The sequence below is a fragment of the Oryx dammah genome, unplaced genomic scaffold, assembly GCF_014754425.2.
Source record: "Oryx dammah isolate SB20612 unplaced genomic scaffold, SCBI_Odam_1.1 HiC_scaffold_17, whole genome shotgun sequence".
NCBI lineage: Eukaryota > Metazoa > Chordata > Mammalia > Artiodactyla > Bovidae > Oryx > Oryx dammah.
Genome location: NW_024070201.1, coordinates 21,440,936 through 21,463,098, shown reverse-complemented (window position 1 = coordinate 21,463,098; position 22,163 = coordinate 21,440,936). Strand labels below are relative to the sequence as shown.

Below are 22,163 nucleotides of genomic sequence, written 5' to 3'. Positions count from 1 at the left end.
ATCAGTTAGTATTTTATAGTTCACTTAGGAATGTGAATTTTTTATCTCTTTCACTATGTTTTGAAGATAAATATAAATAATTTCTAGTATCCTCCTATATTTTCTCTCCTTCACTAATGCAGTCTTTCATTAAACATTCATTAAATGTATATGGAGCACCAGGTCCTATTCTTTGGCAAAAACTTCAAGAAGTTACAGTTACACATAAACACACACACAGAGGCAAGAAACAAGACTGAAAGGAAGAATAGTAAAAGGAAGACTAGTAAAACAGAGAATCCAATATTAATTTATGGGGACAGAGTGTACAAAGTGATTGTGACAGACTGAGTGGGGAGAAAAAAGAAAAAAGAGACAGAATGGTGTGAGACTAGAGTAGGATGTTGCCAAAGTAATCACCAGATGCTAGTGCTTAATATAAACTGTACCAAAGAAGATATGCAAATATATCCTACAGGCATTTAAAAACTCACATTTTAAAAGTTATCTGCCAGCTATCCTATGGGAAAAAATTAGATTAAGACTAGCGCCATCTAGTGGATATTTTGGAAGTGACCCTAAGTTTTTTTCTGATTACACAAAACACTTGTAAATGCCCACATATCTCTGGTCTGCCACTCATAATGCGTTAGGGTTGCACATGACTAATTCCACTCATGAAATAATCTTTCTCCAGGACCCTGGGTCTCGCTGTAAGAAGTCGCCACCTTTCTAACAAGGACGTTCCTATCTCCCAACTGATGTCCCTCTGCTTCTGAAGAATGTATACAAAATCAAACACTGCAATTCTTCTTTTAAAAAGTAAGTTATTATTTAAACTGTCCACATCTTTTGACCTAGCATTCTACTTCTGGAACTCTATCCTAAGGGAAGAAAGTCTTAAATGAGAAAATCAATTAGTTATTTACAATCTGGGGCTTCTCTGGTGGCTCAGTTTGGTTCAGTTTGTAAGGAATCCACCTCCAATGCAGGAGACCTGGGTTCGATCCCTGGGTTGGGAAGATCCCCTGGAGAAGGGAAGGGCAACCTACTCCAGTATTCTTGCCTGGAGAATCCCATGGACAGAGGAGCCAGGCGGGCTACAGTCCACGAGGTTGCAGGGTCAGACACAACTGAGCAGCTAAGCACTGACACATTTATAACACAGGGAGAGGAACCAACAAATCCAGCAACAAAGAGATGGTCAAGGAAATCACAGCTGTTATGATGAATACCAAACATTTGTATTCATATTCAAACAAACATTTTAGCAATTTCATATTAATAAACAAAAAAAGCAAAAGGTAAAAACTGTGTGCATATGATCTCAAATATGTAAATAATACATGTAGAAAAAAAGACCAGAGGAAAATATTCTAAAATATTCACAGGATTGCTTCTATATGGAAGGATTATGTTTTTTAAAGAAATGCACTATTTCCCAAATTCTCTATGATTCATGTGCACTGTTTATATAATAAATGTTATTGAAATCTTTTAAACAACCCATATGTTCTGACTGCTGTGGCTGTTAGTCACTAAGTTGTGTCCAACACTTTTGTGACCATGGACTGTAGCCCGCCAGGCTCCTCTGTCCATGGGAATTTTTGATTAATTGCTTGAAATTTTCAACCTCTGCCTGATTTTATTAATTCCAGAAAAAGATAATAATCAAGTGAGCCAGTCTTTCCACAAGAAGGGGAAGCTAGAAAAGAAAGCAAACATATTACAGTTTTGTTCCAGGATCTGAATCCTGATGGAGAAATCCCCCAGTTGTTGAGTTATACTGAAATTCCATTAACGTCATCACACTTCTCTCAATAGAATGCCAGAAACTTACGGAGGGCTCTGCTGGCAGCAGGGAGTTACACAGTCTCATAACCACTTGGGTACCCATCTTCAGAATCCCCAGAAGAACCAGATCAGGGCCACCTTAAAATAGGAGGGGAAAGATACAGGCAAAAATACAGGTCAGGAAAAAAATTCCAAAAGTTAAACCTATTTAGAGGGGTCAGGTTCCTACTCCAGGCTAATCCATTTAAGTCATCTGGAAGTATAAAAAAATAGGACCCCAGTTAGCAGGAAATCCAGCCCAAGATACTATAATTACAACAGAGCTATCCCAATGGCATTTTAAATACTAATCATTTAGGTTTTAATAGTGAAAAAGCAAAAACAAATGCTTCCCTATCATCAGTCAAGGAAGAATGCGTTTTCCCTCTACCCTAAATGTATCATTCTGTTGACAGAAATAATCAATAAACAATCTATAATAGGAGTAGAAAGGAATTTTATTTGAGCCAACCTGAGGACTATAACCCAGAGATAGCCTCTCAAATAAATCTAAGCAACTGCTCTGGAGAAGCATGATTATCAGCACAGTTTTAAATCTTGTCAGAACAAAGAACATCAAAGAAGTCAGAGGTTCGTTCCTTCAAGTTTTCAAAAAAACAGATCAGCATGTACACAGGAAGTCGGTTTGGCCTTGGCACTTGGGAAGGGAATCATCATCGAAGGAGTAACAGCACTGGTGTCCCAGGAAGAGGGGCATTTAATCTTTATTTTTAACATGCATGTTCTGTATTTCTAGTCAGTGCACCCTTTTCTATAATGATTAAAGCAGATGTAAAATATATGTTTGATAAGCTGCAAGCAGGTTGTTTTAGTTAGCACAAAATTCAAGTTAAATCATCTATAAGTTGGAATGACTTTCTCAAACCTCAATATGTGAAAATTTCCTCCATTAAGTCAAAAACCATAGAAAGGATTCTGAAGACAATGAGGAGAAATAACCAGGAGCTCTGCTTCTGACTCACTTTTCCCTGCATCCTCAAGAATTCAGTTTTAACCTAGAATGGGAGCACTTATATTTCAAGGCAGAAATTTTTATAAAGCACTTGAAGTTTAGAAAGGGCTATTACCTATATCAACTGTATTTGAAATAACCCTTGGAAATAGAGTTCATTTTATTATCCACAACTAATAACAGGTGAGTGGGTTGTTCTCCCGATCAGTAGCGCAGGCGGGGTTCTAGCCACGTCTGAATCCACAGGCACTAATTTTGTGCCAGAGGACACAGAAGATAATAGTGGTGATAATGATGATAGCAGCAGCCAACATTTGTCCACATACTATGAACTCTTCCGAGTGCTTTAAATTCCCACAAACACTCTAAAAAATTGATCCTATTGTATCTGACTTTTTTTTTTTTTTTCGCTGCCATTCCATTTTTCAATACTCTATCCATTTTAAGGAATCTTTCCTCCCAGGAACAAAGCCAGGGGCCGCGGTATTTGGGGAGTATGGTGTACAGCTTGAGAAAGGGAAGTCTTCAAGCTCTGAAAGTATGACTCAAGGACAGCACTCTTAAGAACCTGGAAAAGCTCTGAGAGGGTTTAAACCTGAAACTTCCACCTGCTTCCCACCACACCCTCACCCCTCAGTTTGCCCCCAGCTCTGTTCTGGGAAGTTTAACCGGTGATGATAATACTTCCCAGGTACACACCACCTTTCAGCACCTACCTTTTAAAGCGTCGATGTGTCTGGTTCCGCATCTTCGTCCCCAGCCTTTCTGAGAACCGCCTCCTCCTGCTGTAGTGTCGCTTCTGCGTGCCCGTTGCCATGGTGACGGCAGAGCCCGGCCTGGACCGATCCGCCTCCAGAGGGCGGGAGCCTGCCTTCATCCTCCCGGGCTCCGCCCGCTACGGCTCTGACCCCGCCCCCCGCTTGTCACAGACCCGCCTCCTAATGTCCCATAGCGCATTGCCTGCCAGCCTTCACCAAGCCTCCTGCCGGCCAGGCCCCGCCTCCTGAGGGCCAGAACTCCGCCCCTTGCCCGTCTAGACCTGCCTCTTGCTGGCTCGGACCCCGCCTCTTGCTGGCTCGGACCCCGCCTCCTGATTCCCAGAACCCTGCCCCCTGCCTACTAGACCCACCTCTTACCGGCCCAGACCCCGCCCCGGAGCTCCGCCTTTCGCAGCTGGGAAGCAGCCTTCAGTGTGTGCCAACCGCACCCGGGGGGCTCTGCTTCCGTAGCAGCCGGTAGGGCGTTGGAAAGTGGTTGGTCTTCCTTACCGCCCTGGGGCTGAATGAGAGCTCGCAGACCTCCACCCAAGAAAACGCACCAACCAGGCTCCTTATGCGATTTATTGATCCTAACGGCTCCGCACCCCTGAGAGAAAACAGTCCAGCTTAAGGGGAAGTTTCTGGGCCTCGCAGTGCTGTCGACATCAGTGACTTGACGTCCTTGCAATCGATGGCCCGAAAACGCTTGCTTAAGTCCCTGCCCTCACTTGTTTGTGTAGGGTCTGGATCCTTTTGACCCAGCCTCTGAAGAATTTGCCCAACCCAGATCTAGAGCTGTGTACACGAGCTCTGAATGCTTCCCAGAGCACCTCTTCTTCAGCTTTGGAGCTGAAGGTGTGTAGAAGGGATACCGTCAAATGAACTCCAACAAAGTCAGCTCAACTGCAAGTGCTTCAAGGGTAACCTTGACTCCAAGCTAATGGTGGCAAATAAGAGATAGGCCGAGGCAGAGCACAGGACTGGGAGTTTGCAATTCCGGGGTCTCTGGAGTTCTTTAAGCTTAAAACGTGTCCACTGTTCCTAGGCTGCCAGCCAGTCCCCCAAAGCCATAGTGATGAAATGATGCCAACAGATACCTCCCCCATCAGGGCTCACACAAGGGTCCCGTTCTTGCTGTCATAGCGAGGTGTGACCTGGGGGAAGTGAAGGGTCGCATACTCTGTAGCATTTTTTAACTGCAGGTGCTTCACCTCCTGGACAGAGCGTGGCTGGGGAAGTCTGTACAGTTGAATGTCTGCATAATACAAGCTGCTCTCCTCCGACCTGAGGCTTTGACGACTCCTCTCCTGAGACACAAGCTGCCTTAACACCTGCTCGTACGTGTGTCCCATTGTGTCGTGGTCCTGAGAGGAACGAACAGCATTAAGGGAGATTCTTGGCTTGGTTGCTCCCTTTCCCCCTCTGTCTCAGGCTGGACAAGCTGAGTCCTGGGGTGCCAGGTCTGAACGGCCTCCTAGGAGGGACCGAGGCTTGTCATTACCTTCGTGTCATTCAGTTGCCGCCACCGCTCATGCTGCGGCTGCTGCTGCCTCAGTGTTCGTCTTGCTTGGCTCCCTGAGAGGAAGAAATCCGACTTTAATCAGCTTTCTCTTCTGTCTCTATTGAAACTGCCCTCTTCAAATCTCTGTTAAATTATTATGGTGGGCTTCTGACTAATCTCCCTGCCTCTCCTCTCATCTCTCACTTCCACCATTCCCACATCCAAACTCCTTAGCAGAGTATACAACCTGGCTCTTTTACAATCTGCCAATAATACCTTGCATCCTAATGTTTCAGCGGCCCCTAACATAATTTTACAATTTTACGTTGGGACTTCCTTGATGGTCCAGTGGTTAAGAATCCACCTTCCAATGCAGGAAATACAGGTTCAATCTCTAGTCAGGGACCTAAGATCCCCACATGCCAGAGGAGCAGCTAAACCCGTGTGCCATAACAGAGTCCTCGCACCGCAACAAAGACCCAGCACAGCCAAAATAAAATAAAGTAAAAATAAAAAACCCCCAAACAATTATATATTGAGAGCCCATGGTATACCAGGCTCTGTGTCTGCATTCTGGGGATAGAAGGATGAGTTGGCTGTTTTCTCCACTGGAGGGAACTTGCAGTCTACCAGGAGAGACAAAAGTATACAGACTATTACAGTGCAATGTGGTAAGAGCTCAGCTACAGCAAACATTTGATCACTTTTCATAAAGTCACTCTCTTCTCTCTCTTCTTGTTTCTGCATGCTCCCTGCTTCTCTTCCACCTTATAAACTTGCTGTTATTCCTTCAACATGGGTGCTTTCCCCGCTTCTGTAACAGCCTGAGTGTGGTGCTGTTGGGAGCACTGGTGCATGGCATTACGATTCTTTGTTTATGTGTATCTCTCTCTCAAACTTGATTTTCAGCTCTTCTAGGGCCAGACCTCAGTGTACTCTTCCCCTCATGCCTCTCTGCCTCCTCCAGATCCTGCAGAGTGCTTCACATACACTATAAGTGTTCTGTAAATTTTTTCTGGATGAATGAAAGAATGAACAACCAACCTCACTACTCTGTGATAATGGGAAGGATGAGGTTCAGAGTTTCAGAGGTGGTCTGGAACACAGTAACCTAAAGATCTCTTTGGTGGACTATCTCCCTTTAGCCTTGCTCCACCTTACACCCTTTCTTAAGACACTGGTTCTATTATCCTCTTTTCTCTAATATGCACTCCCCTCCACACTCCCCACCCCCAACTCCCATTACCTATTTTCTTCTTCCTCTGTAAAGTTGATGTACAGCCCCTGTGAAAGGAAAAACAGATCGCCCATGTGTGAGAACCTGGCCTCTGTCTTCCCTCCTGCATCCTTTGCTCTGTGGTCTCCTTAACATTCTGGTGGGATGACTTTCCCTCACCTCCCTCTAACAAAGATTCACCCTGAGCCAGCCCCAAAGCATTTCTCAAGGGTACCACACTTCTCCCAAGGGGATGGTTCTGGAAGGTGGAGTGGTACAACTGACACAACCAAACCCAAAATATAGCCCCAGGCAAGCAGGCACTACATGCCAGGGATGTAGTTGGGTTGAGGGCTATTCTGGGATTGTCTAATCCCAGCAGAGGGTAAGGGAATCCTGCCAAATAAGGGGATATTCCTGGATTCAGAGACCCTCTTGCTTTTCCTTTCACTTCTTTTCAGAGTCTCTGTCAACCCAGGATTCTTATCCTGGGAGTCACAGAAGCTGCCACAACCAGGGTTGACTAATTAAGGCTCCACAAAGCCCTTTCCTGACAGGTGACCTCCATCCCTGGTTCTTCGTCCTTGTTTCTAATTAACAGAGAGAGAGACGTTTAACCTTTGACTCCACAGCCCAGGAAGCTCTGAATTTGGTGAGTGACTCAGCTACACTGCCTTCCCTGCAGGACAGCTCTCTTATACTTATTTCTGAGCCCCTAGGGTCCCTGATGGAGCCAGCATGTCTACGTGATTGTCAACTGTTTGATGGCCAGAGAACAACACTTGTCTGGGGAAATAGGCTGAATACTTCGTGGCTGACTCCGGATGCTTTTTCTTGCTAGTACCTTTCCAGCTCTCAGCAGAGCCAACTCTATTTGTCTGACTTCTGTCTCCCCAGGGAAGTTTCCTTCTTTAGCTAATTAAAAAGAAAGCGGGGAGAGGACTTGTAAATCATGTTCATTTTACTACTGTAGAAAACTTAGGATTTTTCCACACATATCTGACAGAGGTTTGTGTTTTGGTTTGATTTTTGGTTTTAATGCAGCTTACTGAGTTGAGAGCAATTAGTCTCCATCCAAACTCTACAGGTGGTTCAGAAAAAAAAGCTTTGAAACTATTTCTGGGTCTACTTCCTCTTCTGCCACTTCAGCTCTTCCTTTCTCTTACCATTGCATAAGCATAGCCTAATCCTACCCTCTAAGTCCTTGCCCCTGGTCACTATTTTCTTCCTACTTACTTCTACTGATAAAGAAAATAATAATTCTAAAATAAGATGCACTTGGGTGACTCAGATTTAGTGAGCAGAGCCTGTTCCCAAGTTGGATGTTGCACAATGCCTGGACATGAACCCAGATGGAATATTCAGTTAGACTCGTGAGTGATAGGATTTTATTTTTAGCTCAGAATTAAGGAAACCAAATGAGTACTCTCCTATATTGGTAGTAAGAATAAAAATTGGTGCAATTTTTCTAGAATGCACTTGGCAATAAGTATGAGAAGCCTTAAACATAAACTTATGTAACCACTGATGTAGCAGTTCCAACCTATCATCAGACAGGTGCATATATGGATATTTATTATAGCATTGTTTATAATTTCAAAAAATAGGAAATATCCTAAATGTCCAACATTGGGAACTAACTAAATAAATGGCATCTCCAATCAATGGAATATCATACATCAATTTAAGAAAGATATTGGAAGAACACCTAACAGCATGGAAAATCTTCCTCTTTATTAAGATAATAAAAAGCCAATATGTTTTGGGATAAAAACTATGCATATAAGAATTTTAAAAGGATTACATGGAAATACACTGAAATGGTCCTGTCATCTCTGGGTGCTTATATTTATGGTTGTTTCTTACTTTCTGCTCTTTGGTATTTTCCAAATGTTCTACAATGAATATGTATTACTTTTGTAATCAGAAAAAAATTTTTTATAAAAATCTTTTCAATTGTTATAGTGCCTTTAAGTTTCTGGAAGTTTGAGAAATAGAGAAAAACAATATTTATCCAATCCTACTAATATTCAAGAGGAAAAAATATATATCTTGGTTAGGTTATTTGGTGTTTCGTTTCTAGCCAGGCTCTAGATTTAGATTGATAGTATCAGACTAGCTCTATGATCATTAGCATAAATTAGACTCACTAAATCTGAGTCACCCAAGTGCATCTTATTTTCTACTTCATGCGGCTTCCATTTTCATTTTATTAAAAAAATTTTTTTGACTGTGCCACATGGCATGCAGGATCTTAGTTCCCTGACCAATGAACAATCCCATATCCCCTGCAATACAAGCACGGAGTTATAACAACTGGACTGCCAGGGAAGTCCCTCCATTTTCTTATTAAATGAAGATAATAATAGAACTTAAACCTCATGAAAGTGAAGTCACTCAGTCATGTCCGATTCTTTGCGACCCCGTGGACTGTGGCCCACCAACCTCCTCCGTTCATGGGATTCTCCAGGCAAGAATACTGGAGTGGGTTGCCATTTCCTTCTCCAGGGGATCTTCCCGACCCAGGGATTGAACCCAGGTCTCCCACATTGCAGGCAGACGCTTTAACCTCTGAGCCACCAGGGAAGCTCTTAAACCTCATGGCATTACTGTAAAAATTAAATTAAAAAATAGATGTAAAATACTCAGCTAAGTGTCTGGTGTATAATAAGCATTGGTCAAAGCTGACTACTATGACTACCATCATCAGAGGAAGAAATAACCGAACACGAAGGATATGAAAACTTGGGGGAAAAGGGAGTGAAAGACACTTTACATCCCCTCCTCTGGAATTTTTTATGTTTCTAGATGTCTTATGTCTATAGGATATCTCAGAGTTGTAAAAGTGCTTCATTTGTTTTTTCAATCCTGACAATATTCTGGAAAATTATTTGTTCTTGCTTTATAAATGAGCCAACCAGGGACCTAAAACTTTGGTATCTTACTCAAGAAGGCAGGGACCAAATTTCTTATTTTTACTTTGCCTTCTGACTCTACCATTATGGCTGGTACGCATAGGTGTTCAATAAAATATCTCTTTAACAAGTGAATGGATACACGAATAAATAGTAGCACCAGGACCTGAATCCAATGTGCTTTTCAATGTACCTCACCTATCTCTCTAAACATGATACTTTATTCAGAAACAGGACACCCTCAAGACAGATGCAGGCCTGGAATAGTATAGAAGAAAGCAGTGGACAGGATAAAACCAGGTCTAGTGGGTTATCGAGTAAAAAAGAAATAACAGGCCTTGAATGGTGTTGCTTGTGCTGAGCTCACATCATCAAACCATGGCTTGATACCTAGCCTAACTGGAGTTTCAACCTTCCCCAGGAGCATAGTCTTATATGGTCAGTTTGGAATTATCTGGTCAGCACCAGTGAGGCAGTCTGTCACAAAGACCTTTTCCATTGCCCAGAGGAAAATGAGGTCATCTGCTCTTCTCTGACCCCTCCCTCTTCTGCCTATGAAAACCTTCCATTTTGTACAGCTTCTCAGAGCTCCTTTCTACTCGCTAGATAAGATGCTACCTCATTATGAGCCCTTCGATAAAGTCAATTAAATTTTGAAAATTTACTTGGCTGAATTTTTGCTGTTTAACAACAGTGATGAAAATACTGGAAAAGAAGAATAAAGACAATTCATTTATTTTGAGGTTTTTCCATATTATCTGCTCAAGTCTGTGATCTAAACAACATAGGTCGTGTTATCTAGTGTCATCTACATTATATATGAGGGAGAAGAGAAGTCACAGGATTTGCCTGAAGTCACACGGCAAACAAATGTGAAAATTATATTCCAATATTCCTTAGATATTCTCCTTCTCACTTCTACCCTTTAAGATAAATATTTCTCACACAGCAAACAAATGTGAAAGTTATATTCAAATACTCCATGGATATTCTCCTTCTCCTCACTTCTTACCCTTTTAAATAAACATTTCTCCAGTTGATTTACTTGATTCTGGCGATGGTATTATGTAGTGGTTAAAAGTATGGGTTTTGAGGGACTTCCCTGGCTGGCGGTCCAGTGGTTGACTCCATGCTTCCGATGCCGGGGGCGAGAATGCCATCCCTAGTTGGGAGACTAAGATCCCCCATGCTGTATAGTATAGACCAAAAAAAAAAAAGTAGAGGCTTTTAAGTCAGGTCTGGGTTGGAGTCTTGGTTTATTTGCGTATTAGCCATGTGACCTCAGACAAATTAGTTAACTTCTCTGAGCCTCAGCTTCTTAGCTGTAAAACAGAAGGAGTAAGGCCACACCTCCCTCCAAATTGTTGGGAAAATTAAAGGAGATTATTAAGTGCCTGGAACATAATAAGTTCTCAAATTATTACCATTATCTGGGGGAGAAAGGAAGAGAATAAAGGGAACGATGAGGAAGAGAAGAAAAACGGAAGAAAACATCGATTCTCCATCCCATTTCTGCCCTCGTCATTTGGCAGATGGCTGCCTTGGCTGTGTTTTTGAGGTTTCCTGAAAGGAGGGAGCACAGAATGGGGTGCTGCTCCTGGGGGTGCCAGGTGAAGAAGGTGACAGTGGGGAGTTGGCAGAGCACTACCTGCAGGCTTTCTCTTATCCTTGGGGCCTCTGTGTCCACCAGCAGAGACCTTGCCCTCCGACCTTTCCCCCTACTCACCAGCTTCTCCCGCAGCAGAGCTGGTTTCCCATGGTGCTCTGTCTCCCGGGGAGCCTAGCTCTTTTTCCACAGAAAGAGGCTTGTGCATTTCCTGGTTCCCGGTTCAGCTTTCAGCAGCAGCTCCCGGGGAGTCTCTGCCAGTGTCAGATTTCAACCTAACAGGTTGGACTTTGGAAGCCACCTGCTGGAAAGATTCCCAGGTGACTGCTTCCAGCCAGAGGGTAGAGGAACATACGCGAGCTCCAGGTGAGAGTGATCTCACCTTCGGGATTTGGAGCTGCTTTGAGAAGTGTGAACTCTGAGCCTCAAGCTTCAGTAAAAAGAACCCTGAGATAGAAAAGGGTTCTGGGTTTCCTTAAGAAATGTCTCTCCACTACACCACACTGTCATTGAAATATATCCTCTATAATAAAAGTCTTACCTATGTGTCCCTAGCACTACTCAGGTTTAATTGCGTTTCACTTTGATGGTCACTGGTATCAGTCTCTTATCCTTGTCCAGAATCTGGGTTTGAAGACTGGACTCTTTTGGAAACTAAAATTTAGGGAAATGTATTCCTTTTGTATTCTCTCTTGCTAGTGGAATGAATGTGGGCAAATCACTTTTTTTCTAGGACCTGTGAAAATGAAGGACTGAACTCATGACTTAATCCCCTTTCTGATTTTATGATTGGCGTGGTCTCAGCACTTCTTAACCATTCACTTCTCCCTTGTCAGTACAGAACTATGAAATCTCCATTTAATCTCAACTCAGCTTCTCCTCCAATGACCGGTTAGACTCATTCCACACTCATTGGCAACTAGGATGTAGTTGAGCAAATTCCTTAGTAGAAAATAGGGATTCTTGGAGAATTTGTGGAACCTATACGGCTTGACTTCAGTGTTCCCACCCCACCTTTAGTGTGTTGTTTAAACACCCAATTATTTGTGTATCCCTTAAGGATGTTCAGAATCCAGCACTCAGCCCTGTACTCCACAGAGACTACCCTGGACTCTTCATTCTTCCTCCATCTTCTTTCTTTATGAAAAACAGGGATAAAAAGAGTGACAGCCTTATAGGATTGTGGTGAAAATTAAGTGAGATAATGTATATAAGACTCTAATCCAGGACCTGACACATGGGACCCTTTCAGTAAGTCCTAGCTATGGTTATTATTATTACTTTTCATTCTCAGCTAATTGTTAGATAGTATAGCATCTTACTTTATTATCTGGTGCTAAACCATTGCACTAGCCTCTTATTTCACGGCCATGCTTCTCCCTGGCAAACCACTCTGTACTCTACTACTAACTGTATTCTTTTCATCCTGTTACCCAAACTTCTTAGCCTGGTACTCAAAGCCCTTCATAATCTGGTCCCTTTTCAGCTACTTTCTCTAATTTGAAGGAAAACACTTGAGATTTTTTATATGACCAGAAACTCCAAAGGAACCAGCACTGTGTTGTGGCAGTCAGAAAACCTGATACACTTTAAGCAGCATTAATAGAAGTCTAGAGTGATAAACTGGAGAAGGCAATGGCACCCCACTCCAGTACTCTTGCCTGGAAAACCCCATGGACAGAGGAGCCTGGTGGGCTACAGTCCATGGGGTTGTTAAGAGTTGGACACGACTGAGCGACTTCACTTTTGCTTTTCACTTTCATGCACTGGAGAAGGAAATGGCAACCCACTCCAGTGTTCTTGCCTGGAGAATCCCAGGGATGGGGGAGCCTGGTAGGCTGAAGCTACTTAGCAGCAGCAGCAGAGTGATAAACAAGGGTATTGATTTTTCCACTGAAATATGTACCAGTCAGTGCATGATTGGAATAACAGTTTTAGGTTTACATGCTGAATTTCAAGTTACACTGTCAAGAGGCAGTGTCTTCAAGAGAAAGTTGTCTGAGTTGAAAAATCCTATAAAAGATGGTTAAAAGAATTAGGCGTGTTTCACTGGGAAAGAAAACCAGTAGGAAGAAATTACTGAAATGAAGATTTTGGTTCAATAGCAGGAAGAATTTATAACAGATGTGTCCAAAAAAAAAAAAAAAATGAAGTGAGCTACTTTATGAAGTTCTAAGCTCTCTGTCACTGAAAATGTCCCAGAAGTTGATTAATAATCTTCAAAGTATTTGAATGGGTTGGGGATTTGGACAAAATCAGAAGTTGCAATTTTTTTCTAGCTAAGGAAACTTCTTTTAAATGAAGCTCAAGTAAACTTATAAAACAGATCAAAGCAAAGCTGTTGTAATAGGAGTCTAAAGAGGATCCTTTTAAAATTATTTTTCTTCTCAACTAGATGTTAAAATGCTTGAGAGCAGACAACAAAGGAGCATAGTTTTAAATTTATATTTACAGTGTATAACCTCCATGCCATATAACTTGGGGGTTAAATAAATATTTGTTGAATGAGCGAACAAAAGAATGTATCAATAGTTATTTCTCTAAGGCATGCTTTAATTTTTAACAGATGGCAATCTTTTAACCAAGAATTGAGTTCTTTAAGTGAGGGTTCTTTTCCTGGGAGTCCACAGATCCTTAAGAGGGCATATAAATGGATCTCAAGAGCTGTGTGAATCTTTCAGATTGTGTACCGCATTTCAGAGCATGTATATTTTTCTGGTAAGAGGATCTATTGCTTTTGTAAGATTTTTTTCAAAAGGGTCTATAAAAAAGTTAAGAATCAACCAACCACTTTAATGGGAGAATTTCAGATGTCCAGCACAGCCTAGTAAAAGATGTATTTGGGGTCAAGGAGGTCTTCTGCGCACTCCTCCAATCATACACATTCATGCTCTCTTGATTACAGAAAGAAATTAAGAGGTCAACCCTCCAGGCTTTTTTGAATACACCGTACTCCTAGTACTAAGACTCTACTTCCAAAGAAGTTTCCCTGGCCATCATCACCAAACCAATACCCTTGGACTGGGTGGTGGGATGCAGGGATTCCTCTCTTTGGGATATATCACAACTAGAAACAAACGCTTTCTCTCCCAGGCAGAGGGTGAGGAAACTTTGTGGTTCAGCGACAATGGCAGAGGCTTCTGTGTCTGTGTTGCTGGCTCTGCATTCTCCAGCCCTCAGAATCAGAGGCCAATTTCCGTGGGCAGACCAGGGCTTTAGGCATCTCTGCATCGAAAAGCCGTTTTCCCAACCGCTACCCCAAACAGGCCAGACAGTCTGGAGACCCTTGTTTTTGTGTCTCTAATCACCAGCTCAGACAGTGCCCTCCGGGCTGTTTGGATGACATATCCCTTTCCCCTCCCGGGATCACACTCTCTTTTGTTGCACTGTGAGAAAATCCTGGCCAGGAATTTGATGTGGAGCCAGTGTCAGCTTCCGGGTGTGATCTCAGCATCCACGTGTGAGTTCAGAGTGCTGTGAAGTTGGGTCCACCTAACTGAGGACCTTTTTGTCTCCTTCCCTGCCCATGCCCTCCTCCAGGCCACAGAATAGGGAGCAGCACAAGGCCCTGAGATTTGGGTTTATTCAGCTCCACCCAAAACTAAACGAAAAATACAAACAAAAAAATGCTATGACACGTCCCAAGGGACCAAACCATACATTGTGACCATGCACGTTTCCCTTCCCCCAAGGATGCGGCTACCTCCGGGGTGCTGGGCAGCTGCTTCTATCACGGGCCGGGAACTACTAGAAAGGGGTTCAGTGGGTGCGGGTCTGTGGCGCTCAGGGCTCAACACCGACGGCCTCCTCCTCTTCCTCTGGATCAGGGGGCGCTGGGAGCAGGGAGATGTAGACCTCGTTGACCTCTGTGTCCAAATGTCGGCCGCCCCGCGGCGCCTCCAGGTTGAGGATGCCGTCGTGGGAGAGCGCGGCGCGGACCCGCCAGGGGTCAACGTCAGCGGGCAGCACGTAGGTGCGGCAGAACTCGCGCGACACGAAGCCGTGGCGGTCCAGGCGCTGCGGGTGCCGGGCGGACACCTCCAGGAGGTTGTCCACAGTCCTCACGGTCACCTCATCTGGGGTAAAGTGGCTCACGTCCAGAAACGCCTGGAACTTGCCCTCGCTGAGCCGAAGCTCGGACGCGCCTGCCCGGCTGCCCTCCCCAGCTGGCGCGGCCCGGGGCCGGACATAGTAGCCGTGGTAGAGGGTAGGGGTCAGGATCTCTTCTGGCAGGAGGCCTGCGGGACAGAGAGAGAGGAGGCGAGAGGGCGGGATGAAGCAGGATGAAGTGAGAGACCAGGAGGCCTGCGGGGCGGCAGCCGAGGAAGGAGAAGCAGGCGAGGGTCCCGCAGGCTGCAGGGAGGCGGCTGGGGAGAGGGGCTGGAGAAAGGGGATACACTGGGGTAGAGGAGAGCAAGGCAAACCCGGTCCGGGTGGGACGAAGACGGGGAACAGGACCTGGGGGGCGGGGGGGCGCTTGGGGGCAGATTCCGAGCCCTGCGGGCAGCATCTGCACCGAGGCCAATGGGGTGGGAGATGACTTGCCCCAGGAGTTCAGTTAAGCCCAGAGTGGGGTGGAGGCCAGTTTACCATTGGGAGGTCAGCCCAGAATCTCCGGAGGTGGGGGTGGGAGGCAAGGGGGGTGGGGTGGCGTCCGTGCCATACCTTCCCCGAAGCGCTGCTCGCCCAGGCGGCTCGGGTTGGCAAACTCGTACTCGGCGGTGGCCGGGTGGGCATGTGGTACCGAGCGGCCCGACATGGCTGCAGACGCGCCGGCGGCCCCGCTCCGAGGTGCGGCCCCAACAGGCGCGGCGGGACCCCTCCAGCTGCCGCGGAGCCGGGGCGCGGCGGGGGTGGGGGCGGGGTCTACACCACCCAAAATAGTGCGGAGCCCGAGGGGAGGGGCGGCGAGCGCCCGCGACCAGCGTGTGACCCGCGCCGCCTGGACCCCCGTCCCCTCCCCTGCACACCCTTCAGCTGTCACAAGCCTCCCCACCCTGCACCTCCACCCCCCCTCCTCCCCGCACCAGGACAGCTGGGGGTCGGGGCTGGGGAGCGAGCCGGCGTGGAGAGGCTGCTGCCCACGGCCGGGAGAGGCCTCGCTGAGACCCTCACCAACAGTTTGCACGTTTATTCTCCACCTCCTCTTCTCCCCAGTGGCAGACAACCGGCACCCCACTTCATACAGCTCTCCCCTCGGTTTGAGGCTCTGCCAGCCGCAGAAAGTGAAAGATGCAAACAACTTTCTACCCTTTCTTTGGGGTTGGGGTGATGAGCCTTCCCCGCCGAATGTCAGGGTCCTCTCTGAACCCACTGCAACCCAGGGCACCACGTGGAAACCTGCCACAGCCATGCTGGTGGTCACTGCTCCCCCCCAGGGACCCACAAAGAGTTAATGTCCCTGGGGCCCAGCCTAGGAAGATTCCAGTTCCTGCCCAGGCCCAAGATAGCTGCTGGCCCCATTCCCTTGGCATGCAGGGCGGCAGGGGAGGAGGAGGGGCACACTGCCCGCCGCTTGGGATTCCTGACTCAGTCCCAACTCCAGAGGAGGCGGTGGGGGTGGGTGCCATTGGGTGTGGACAGAAAGCTAGTGAAACAAGACCAGGACAGGTCACTGGCCAGCTCAGGCGCGTTTGTATTTCTCTTTTCTTAGCTCAGTGAGTACTGGGTATGTGTCATACTGCCAAATCCCCAATCACAAGTCCTCATGAACGGGCGGTGAGCTGGGATAATAAAACCCCTGACATCACCATTCCAGAAGCTTCACAAGACTGCGTATATAAGGGGCTGGCCGTAGCTGCGGCTGAAGGAGCTGACCAGCCAGCTGACGCCCCACACTCATCTAACCACCATGGATATCGCCATCCACCACCCCTGGATCCGCCGCCCCTTCTTCCCTTTCCACTCTCCCAGCCGCCTCTTTGACCAGTTCTTTGGGGAGCACCTGTTGGAGTCTGATCTCTTCCCAGCTTCTACTTCCCTGAGCCCCTTCTACCTTCGGCCGCCCTCATTTCTGCGGGCACCCAGCTGGATTGACACTGGCCTCTCAGAGGTAAGTTTCCCCTTTCCCCGGACAGGAGAGTTCATTCTGGAACTTTCTGGAAGCCTCTCCATCCACTGTCCTTTTCCTCCTGGCCTAAATCTATGCCTAAGGCTCCTACGTGTCTTAGGCACTTGTGTGTCCTGCAGTGAAGACAGATGAGGTCCCTAGTTCCTCCCTTCCCCAGTTACCAATTTTTATTTGGCGTCCTCCTCTGTATCCTATTTGCTACATTTTCCACGCACTATGAAGGTCATTCTCTATTCCTTATCTTCTGGGTAGGATGTCCCTTTCTGGTTTGGTTCATAACAATCTACAGGGAAAGAGTTGCCTTCAGACTCCTTTGCTCACCTCTTCTAACACCTCACACTACTGACAAATACTGTCATCTCAAGTTTCAGAGCCAGGAAGACAGTCTTGCCTCATCCTGAGCTTTCCACCCCTGCTGCATGGAGCTGGAGACAGCAACCACTGTTTTCTTCCTTCTTATTCCCTCGTCTATGATTTTCCGGGTTTCTAAGGGTTGTGACAGGGCACTGGCCTGGGTCCAAGCCTAATGAGGATAGAATGTAGGTCCACTTTAGGGACACCCCCCCCAATTGTCCTAAGACAGTGGGAGAATGGGGTGAACAGATAAGAGTGACAGAAGCTGTCACAGATAACACTCTGGTTTAAAAATATTCAAGTGTGAGTAAACAGGAGCTGACTGGGCAAGGGCTTTGGAAGGACAATGGGAGCTAGCAGAACATTCCAGATTGAGTGGGTGGGAAAGTTGGCAGAGACCTGAGTAAGAAGAAGGGGCCTTTGTCTCACAGACAAATGACAAGGCCAGGCATTGGGTTGGAGAAGCAGCAGAAGGCACGCCGCGACCCATCCTTGTGCTTTGTCCCCTGGGTGGCCTATCTCCTTCCCTGTCCCTGTAAATAAAGTTTGGGCCTGATGACCATGACCAAGTGGTGTGCCTGGGGTACCACTATGGTGATGCCCCTGAGCCAGAGGGCATGTTTATTCAAAAAGGAATTTTTAGCTAAAAAGAGGAGGATAAACTACCTGGACAGAGAGCAAACCTGTAGAATGATGAGATTGTACTAGTATCATTTACATTCCTACCCTCCTTTCTCTTACCCCGTCCCCACCTTGCTATTTCCAGATGCGTCTAGAGAAGGACAGATTCTCTGTCAATCTGGATGTGAAGCACTTCTCCCCAGAGGAACTCAAGGTCAAGGTGCTGGGAGATGTGATTGAGGTGCATGGCAAACATGAAGAGCGCCAGGTATGTAGCTGACTTTCTCTTCTGCTCTTTTTCCAGGGCATGCTATATGCCAGATACTGCCCTCAGCCCCTGAGGCTGGCAACATTCCAGTCCTAAGCCATTGGGGTCAGGAACAGGGATAAACCTGTTGTTGTTTTGGCCAGATCTTTGTTGCTTATTTTGATTTGATTGCCTCAGGGATAGATGGGATGTTAACTTCCTGTTTAAGCCAGTGGTTCTCAACTTTGCCAAAGTTAAAATTACCAGAGGAATTAAAAAAAAAAATGCTTAGGCATATCCCAAATCATTTAAATCAAGATTTTTAAAAAGCTCCCTAGGGAATTCTAATGCACAGTCAAGGCTGAAGACCACTGATTTAAATAGTGGTTTCAGACATCTGATTGTTTTACGTAATTGTATTAACTGCATACACTTGGAAGGCCCTTGAATTTGAGACTTTTCTTTTAGGTATTCCAGAAGTCACTTCTCTTTAGCCCATCTTAATGCTGAACTACTTCGTTTGCCTAAATTTCAAAGCTGTACTCAGCTCCTAAAACGCTAGACCCATGTGGAAATCAGTTGACAGCCCGTCTAAATAAATGCTTGAGGTTCATGAGGTATAAAGGTTAGGGATGGAATTCTTCAGGAGAATTCCAAACAATGAGATAACTTCTTGTTACTTTCTGGGAGAGTTTTTCAGTGAGTTTGCTTCTTACTGATTAAACACTGTAACTTCTGCATCCAATAGTACAGTGTGAGGTCCTCAGGCTGTTTCAGTTTTGCTATGATTTAATTTAGATCAGAGTCTCCTGGGTGTAGTCTTCATTATTGTTTTTGTTATTATCATTATTAGACCTATTGGTCTGGAACATTCCTGAAGCATCAGGACAATTTTGGGGCTTCCTTAAGAGATTCAAGTTTTAAATCGAGATGATATTCCAAATCCTGTAGGGCCAACAAACATTGATCTAAAACCTTTGGGAAATACCGCTGAACATATCCACAGCTCAGGGCTTGGAGAGCTAAGAAGTTTAACTGTTCAGACCTCTCAGATTCTCACTGGTAGGAGTGACCACTTAGGCAATTCCATCATAAACCCAACAGAACAACCATTTCACTCTCTCTCATGTTGCCATGCATTTGGCCACAGCTAAGGGGAAGGAAGATGTCTGAGTTCTAGACAAGTGATGCTATTTCCTGTTCTTATCTACCTCTTTCCTTCTTCTCTTGGTTTAGGATGAACATGGTTTTATCTCCCGAGAGTTCCACAGGAAATACCGGATCCCAGCTGACGTGGACCCTCTCGCCATTACTTCATCCCTGTCGTCTGATGGGGTCCTCACTGTGAATGGACCAAGGAAACAGGCCTCCGGCCCTGAGCGCACCATTCCCATCACCCGTGAAGAGAAGCCGGCTGTCACTGCAGCCCCCAAGAAGTAGATGCCCTTTCTCTAACTGCGTTTTTTAAAACAAGAAAAGTTCCCCACCAGTGAATGAAAACCTTGTGACTAGTGCTGAAGCTTATTAATGCTAAGGGCAGGCCCAAATTATTAAGCTAATAAATATCATTCAGCAACATATACCTGTCTTGCATTTGAATATTTTGTTAATCATCACATTATGTTTTAGGGGGCTCCAGGGATATTAGAGTCTGAATGACTGTTTCCAACTCTTACTAATGGGATAAATTTAGCAAACCACTTAAAACTTTACGGTCTTTAAGTCTTCCATTTATAACATGGGGTGCTTATTCGTACACTCATTGTAAAGAGTAAATTAAGGAGAAAAAATAGGTAAAGCTCTTGGCAGAGCTCAAAGAAGATCAGTTCCTTTCCTCTCCTCCCTCTTTGATTTTGGCCCTGGGTTCCAACAACACATCTCAATGATGTCTCGATGACAACGCATAAAATGCCTTAGTGCATCTCTGAAATGAATCATGTCACCAGGGAAGAGATGGTATCCTCAACTTTGATATTTCCCCACTGATAAGCATTGCCTTCAGCAGACTTACAAAGGCAATAAATAGGACAGGTGGTTATCACCAAACAAGCCGCTCAGGTGTAGTCTTTAAATTAGCTAGTGAACACTCACTAAGACTGGGAAAAACACAGTTCATTGATCCATCATTTAAAAGGTTAAAGTTTTCTTAATTTTTAAAAATACTGAAATACAGTTGATGTACAGGTCTCCCCAGGTGGCACTAGTGGTAAAGAACCTGCCTGCCAATGCAGGAGGGTTCGATCCCTGGATCTGGAAGATCCCCTGGAGGAGGGCATGTCAACCCACTCCAGTATCCTTGCTTGGAGAATCCCATGGACAGAGGAGCCTGGCAGGCTACGGTCCCTAGGGTTACAAAGAGTCGGCGAGGACTGAAGCGACTTAGCACACGCATGCACAGTTGATTTACAGTGTTGTGCTTATTTCTGCTCTACAACAAAGTGACTCAGTTATCCATATGTATAAATATTTTTTTCATATTCTTTTCCATTATGGTTCATCACAGCATATTGAATATAGTTCCTTGTGCTGTACAGTAGGACCTTGTTGTTTATTCATCCTACATATAATAGTTTGCATCTTCTAATCCCGAGCTCCCAATCCTTCCCTCCCCCTTTGTCTGCCACCTCGGCAAGCACAAGTCTGATTTCTCTGTTTGTAAGCCTGTTTCTGTTTCATAGGTATGTTCATCTGTGTCATATTTTAGCTTCCACATATAGGTAATATCATATGGTATTTGTCTTAAGCTTTAAGAATTACAGTAAATAGCTGATCAATAAATGATTCTTTTATTTAGGTTAAACAAAGGGGTGTGTGTGTTAGTTGCTCAGTTGTGTCCGACTCTTTGCCACCTCATGGACTGTAGTTTGCAGGCTCCTCTGTCCATAGAATTCTCCAGGCAAGAATACTGGAGTGGGTTGCCATTCTCTTCTCCAGGGGATCTTTCCCACTTAGGAGTCAAACCTGGAGCTCCCTCACTGCAGGCAGATTCTTTACTGTGTGAGCCACCACGGAAGCCCAAAGAAAGACATACTACTTCACAAGAACACCTCTGCTTCACTTTTGTGAGTCTAGACAAATTTCTGATTCAATGAATGAAAGTAGCCCTGGTATCAGTTCAGTTCAGTCGCTCAGTCGTGTCAACTCTTTGCGACCCCATGAATTGCAGCACGCCAGGCCTCTCTGTCCATCACCAACTCCCAGAGTTCACTCAGACTCACATCCATCGAGTCAGTGATGCCACAAATGCTTATAAACAACTCATTTTTTCTGCAGTTGCTTGCAGTTGATTTCTGATTTCTCACAAGGATTCTTTTCTTCACAGAGCCTACTATTTGGGGACTGGCCATGCTGCTAAAATAAGATATGTGAAACAACTGGCAAAGTTTTCAAGATGCAGGAGTGTGGAGCTAGGACAATATACATTGCAAATTTATGCAGGTTCAAAATGTTTCCTCTTAAAAAAACAGCTCCCTGATGGGTCTGAAATGCTATGATCTAGCCAGAAGTCAGATTTCTCTACACTTAAAGCCAATTTTTATGGCTCTGTAGTAGAACTGTTGGTACCTAAGTAGTCTATATACCACCTTCAGTCTTGCCAACAGAACCCCAGATTGGTTTAGGTATCCACTATATTCTTCCTAGCCATGTGCTTCAGAAGAACGAAAGGTTCACTCAAGCTCCACCCAGATCAACCATGGAAACTCTCTTCCGTCGAGATTAATCTTGAAAGGGCTACGACCCAATTATGGCCAATGTGGGGGGGGGGAGGGGAGAATTTGCAGGAGATACTTATAGCAAAACTTTTTACCTTTTAAAAAGACTATCCAAAAAGAGAGAGTGAGGGAGGGAAGGGCTAGTGAGAGAGATGGGACAGAGAGAAAAAGATTGATTTTATTCCTCTCCATGTTGGAGCATAAGAATGATAGATTGCTGTAGCCATCTTGAAACTATGAGGGAGCATCCATGATAACTGATGATGGCTGAGCAGGAGGATGGTAAGGCTCCGAGACCTTGATGGGTCACTGAATTGCTAAACTGGTGAACTCTAGAGCTTCCTTACTTCAGAATGTATTATGTCTCATTTTTGTCT

General features: G+C 45.3%; 4 protein-coding genes across 7 annotated transcripts in view; 1 reads left to right on the top strand and 3 right to left on the bottom strand.

Annotated features, from left to right (window-relative positions):
• The window catches only part of DIXDC1 (DIX domain containing 1), a 70,979-nt gene extending 67,403 nt beyond the window's left edge, over nt 1–3,576 (bottom strand). Inside the window, exons 1-2 of the mRNA XM_040257947.1 lie at nt 3,502–3,576; nt 1,820–1,911 (exon numbers count right to left, since the gene is read on the bottom strand). Of these exons, the coding sequence (XP_040113881.1) occupies nt 1,820–1,876 (57 nt within the window). The 5' untranslated portion in view covers nt 1,877–1,911; nt 3,502–3,576. The remainder of the gene's footprint in view (nt 1–1,819; nt 1,912–3,501) is intronic.
• A 531-nt stretch (nt 3,577–4,107) lies between these two features.
• CUNH11orf52 (chromosome unknown C11orf52 homolog) lies at nt 4,108–11,057 on the bottom strand. 2 transcript variants are annotated; one of them, XM_040257982.1, is made up of 4 exons: nt 10,902–11,037; nt 6,291–6,328; nt 5,045–5,118; nt 4,108–4,907 (listed from the first exon to the last, which is right to left on the bottom strand). In XM_040257982.1, the coding sequence occupies exons 1-4, from the start codon at nt 10,931–10,933 to the stop codon at nt 4,656–4,658; spliced, it is 396 nt and encodes a 131-aa protein (XP_040113916.1). In that variant the 5' UTR covers nt 10,934–11,037; the 3' UTR covers nt 4,108–4,655. The 2 variants fall into 2 exon arrangements, with proteins under 2 accessions (XP_040113916.1, XP_040113915.1); XM_040257981.1 differs by lacking the exon at nt 6,291–6,328 and having other exon boundaries at nt 10,902–11,057.
• A 3,288-nt stretch (nt 11,058–14,345) lies between these two features.
• Nucleotides 14,346–16,255, bottom strand: HSPB2 (heat shock protein family B (small) member 2). Its single transcript, XM_040257959.1, has 2 exons — nt 15,447–16,255; nt 14,346–15,019 (listed from the first exon to the last, which is right to left on the bottom strand). The coding sequence occupies exons 1-2, from the start codon at nt 16,132–16,134 to the stop codon at nt 14,565–14,567; spliced, it is 1,143 nt and encodes a 380-aa protein (XP_040113893.1). The 5' UTR covers nt 16,135–16,255; the 3' UTR covers nt 14,346–14,564.
• Nucleotides 15,343–19,653, top strand: CRYAB (crystallin alpha B). 3 transcript variants are annotated; one of them, XM_040257973.1, is made up of 4 exons: nt 15,343–15,380; nt 16,540–16,833; nt 17,972–18,094; nt 19,310–19,653. In XM_040257973.1, the coding sequence occupies exons 2-4, from the start codon at nt 16,633–16,635 to the stop codon at nt 19,511–19,513; spliced, it is 528 nt and encodes a 175-aa protein (XP_040113907.1). In that variant the 5' UTR covers nt 15,343–15,380; nt 16,540–16,632; the 3' UTR covers nt 19,514–19,653. The 3 variants fall into 3 exon arrangements, with proteins under 3 accessions (XP_040113907.1, XP_040113908.1, XP_040113906.1); XM_040257974.1 differs by lacking the exon at nt 15,343–15,380 and adding an exon at nt 15,529–15,572; XM_040257972.1 differs by lacking the exon at nt 15,343–15,380 and having other exon boundaries at nt 16,306–16,833.
• The last annotated feature ends 2,510 nt before the right edge of the window (nt 19,654–22,163 follow it).